Below are 3,815 nucleotides of genomic sequence, written 5' to 3' on the forward strand. Positions count from 1 at the left end.
GATCATACATTGATCAAGGGCTTTTTCCTCGTATAAATCATTGTGTCTTTGCATATTTCTCACTGAAGTGATCCTTTACTTTTTCAATAAACCAAGCATCATACCCCATTTACATAAAGTTTGGTTGCATTATCCTTGTGTGATTTTTGACCAAAACAGTATTTTACAAGGAATCCGGTTAAGAAGATGAATTAGAGGTTGCACAATGGTTGAGTTGGGTAATCGGTGGAATCCCGTTGGCGTAAATTGACTGACATAATTCAAAAAAAAACCTCGGATCAAGTAGGTTACCGTGCTGAATAATATGTTATCTTGGGATATTCTAACCAAAAAAGGTTATAACCTGTAGAGTTCAGATCGAAAATAATACTTTTTTCTAGAGATGTTAAATTTTATGAATTGGTATTTCCTTTTATAAAGATAATACACTCAAATTGTTTTTTGACATTTATGATTCACAAGAGGCTGAAGCTTCCGATGGTGTAAATTCCCAACACTTGTACAACCAATCTTTCATTAAAAAATATTCAGCAAACTGTGGCCATGTGATCATCGGGACACCAGCGCAAACCCCTTCAATAGTCGAGTTCCATCCACAATGTGTCAAGAACGCACCCACAGCTGGGTGCGATAGGATCAAAACTTGTGAAGCCTACCCGCGTATCAAAACACCTCTACCTTTTACTTGTGACTCGAACCCTAGTTGGAATCTATCGATTTTCTTCTCCCATGATTGCAGCCTGAGAGTCTTTAAAATAAAGTTCTTCACAATTTCAGGTTCACCGTTCATTAGGAATGCTAAAGCACTTGGAACGAAATCTCTCACAAACACCTATATGCACACAGAAACTACCAACAAACATGAGTAAAACTGACCATAAACATTATACTTCCAAAATAAGTTGTTAGTATAACGCGGCGTACCTGATCATAATTTAACTTTTCATCAGAATTGTTGTCGAGTGCTGCAATAGTCCCCACTGGTTGACCACGAAAGTACACCATTGTCTTCCTTAATGCATCCCAAGCCTCAACAAACATCAGATGTGGTTCAAGCCCATACTGAGCATTACATGAATTGAATGATGATCTCTTACTTGGTGAAAAAACATTCTCGAAATCCATATGCCGACCATTTTCTGCGATCAAAGGGTGACGGGGCGTTGCCTCAACAAGCGACTTCTCATCCAAAGATCTTTGTCTCTCTATGTTCAAGTGTCTAGGCTTATCTAGCAGCTTTGAGAAATTGATATTATCATCACTGCTTTGGTCAAAAATTACCGAAGCAATTTAGTGATCAAATTAGTTAAGTGAGGTTGTGTGCTAAAAAGTGTATTGGAAATATGCTGGTTATGTTATTTGGAAAAACAGTATTCAGGATACGGCTCAGGATATTGAGCTGTATCTATGATCAAACAGTGAGCAAAAAGTAAAGAGGGTGACACGAGATATACGAGGAAAGCCCTTGATCAATCTAGATCGCCGGCATAAAACCTCGGGAGCTGACAATCGCAGCTGCCTAGTTCTTCTTATTGCTTCAAACTTCAGGATACAATGCAGGATATTGACCAGATCGCTAAGTGTTACAATGCTTTATGTGAAAGTAAAAATTGCGAGAGAACAAGTGTGGGAGTGTAGTGAGTGTTGATGTGATGTCCTATTTGATCTGGTGTATCCACCTATTTATAGTAACAAATTACAAACGAAAATTCCTATAAATATGGGATGCTCCGAATATTCCATTGTAAACGTTGTAGACCGAGTAATGCGGCTTCAACGTCTTTATTCGAACGACTTGGACCGAGTCTTCCGCGAAATGATTCCTTATGAACGTTGCTAGCTTCTAACCCACGTACCTGCACATAATCTGTTAGTGATCCTGAGGATACCATTCAGGATGTTACCAATATCCTGAATCAGCATCCCGGATGTGAACAGATATCATATAACCAAGATATAATCCAAGATATTTCTCAGGAAATGGGCTCAGAATTTCACCTATAACAATTGTCCCCAAAAATGCTACCGTTAAGTATCCTGATACTAACGGTTACATTTTTTCACGAATAACGAGGTAATTAAGAGATAAGACCTTGATGCGACTAGTTGTAACCACGCAGCCTATGATTACTCATTACATCCCTATAACTTCTCATCCTCATCATCATTTAATCTTTACCGAAGAGAAAAAGGTAAACATTTTTCTCTCAACTCCATCTTCCTCTTTCATTCTACTCAATATTCCGGTGACAATATGGCAAGGCAGACAAGATCCAGCTCCGGCGATTCTGCTCCCACGTTTATCCACCAGAATATTCTCCAAGATCCAGAGAAAGAAATATGCACCTTTGATAGTGCACACTTGTCAGCCCTTAAAACCTCCGGCATCTTCCCGAAAGGGACGGTGTTCCGGCCATTTGATCGGGAAATCCGATCAGATATGGTTTCCGACGAGTGGATGTGCTTTAATGCTTTTCCTTTTACCTTAGGGTTGCAATTTCCTTTCTCGGACTTTATCACCGAGTTCTTTAATGTTACCAAAATCTGCTTTAGTCAGACAATGCCAATGCTTTGGCGAGTCCTGTCTATTCTTGATCAAATCAAGAATAACCATATCCCTGATCTTTCTGTTCATGACCTTCCTTTAGCATACCGGCTTAGATGTCATGGCTCTTGTCGATTTTTGTTTTATTCTACTTCCAGCGACCCATTATTCCTCCGAGCCACCAGGAATGAAGAGGAATGGAAATCCAAATTCTTTTTTGTAAAAAGAGATTCAATCCCTGGTGGAACGGATTATCCGGTGAAATGGTTGAAAAAGGGTAGGACCTAGGGTTTTAGGATGATCCGTCTTATATCCTGCCGCATATCTTGAACTGACTTTGTTGTTTTCTTGTACACAGCTGATTTTAGGAAGCTTGCACCTCCCCTTGCTGAATCACAGAAGAGGATTGACGCTATCAGACTTCTTCCCGAAGCTGAAAGAAGTTTTAACCCGTCTCCACCATCTCCAAGCCCTCTTTCCAGTGTAAACATGTCTGGTAAGGATCCTGTTCGATATCCTGCATACATGCTTTTATTTGAAATATTTAGGAAAGAATTTTACTCCATGTATGCAGATTCCAGCAAAGTTCCGATCCTCCTTGACGAGCTTGACGAGCTTGACAGTTATCCTACTCCAGTCATGGTCAAGAAAGAGACCCCTGCTGCCACCAGCTCCAAGCCGCTTCCGGCTCCCAAGGCTAATCCGAGGACCCGTGCTTCCACCGCAAAAAAGAGGAAGGGCTCTGAAGTTAGTGCTCCAGGCTCCGAAAGGTTCTCCTATGACGAGCTCAGCTTTACCGATTCCTTGGAACCGATGACATCCTTCCTAAACAAGGTAATATCCTGGCACTACATCCTGCATAATATCCTGATAGAATATCCTGATAGGATATTCTGGTTAGCGAATATTAACTTATACCTGAATTTAACTTACAGGGCCTCCAACATTTGCTCCAGCTTTACAACGATGCCTGCGGTACTGCTGCACTCCATGAAGCTAGGATCAAGCAGCTTGAAACTACCGTCGCTGACCAAGGCGCCATTGCTGAAGCAATGACTTGGCACTACGAGGACAAGTTGAAGAAGGTCACCCAGGATGCTGAGGTCAAGCTGGCTTGTCACACCCCGGCCGCGTGTAACATGCAACCGCGGCGGAAACGCCGGGGAGTGTCGTGGACAGAATTAAATTGTTTCATAACCATGGCATACAAGTTGTATTTTATTTATAAACAAAGGTGTTACATTGTCTTAGAAAGAGAGTACAGAAATCA

At 41.1% G+C, this 3,815-nt stretch overlaps 1 protein-coding gene across 1 annotated transcript; it reads right to left on the minus strand.

The window, feature by feature from the left end:
- Positions 1-426: 426 nt before the first annotated feature.
- LOC118492511 (probable alkaline/neutral invertase B) lies at positions 427-1,258 on the minus strand. Its single transcript, XM_035990644.1, has 2 exons — positions 925-1,258; positions 427-832 (listed from the first exon to the last, which is right to left on the minus strand). Exons 1-2 carry the CDS (start codon positions 1,123-1,125, stop codon positions 653-655), a joined length of 381 nt encoding a protein of 126 aa, XP_035846537.1. The 5' UTR covers positions 1,126-1,258; the 3' UTR covers positions 427-652.
- Between the last annotated feature and the right edge of the window lie 2,557 nt (positions 1,259-3,815).

Source organism: Helianthus annuus, chromosome 1, assembly GCF_002127325.2.
Source record: "Helianthus annuus cultivar XRQ/B chromosome 1, HanXRQr2.0-SUNRISE, whole genome shotgun sequence".
NCBI classification, from domain to species: domain Eukaryota; kingdom Viridiplantae; phylum Streptophyta; class Magnoliopsida; order Asterales; family Asteraceae; genus Helianthus; species Helianthus annuus.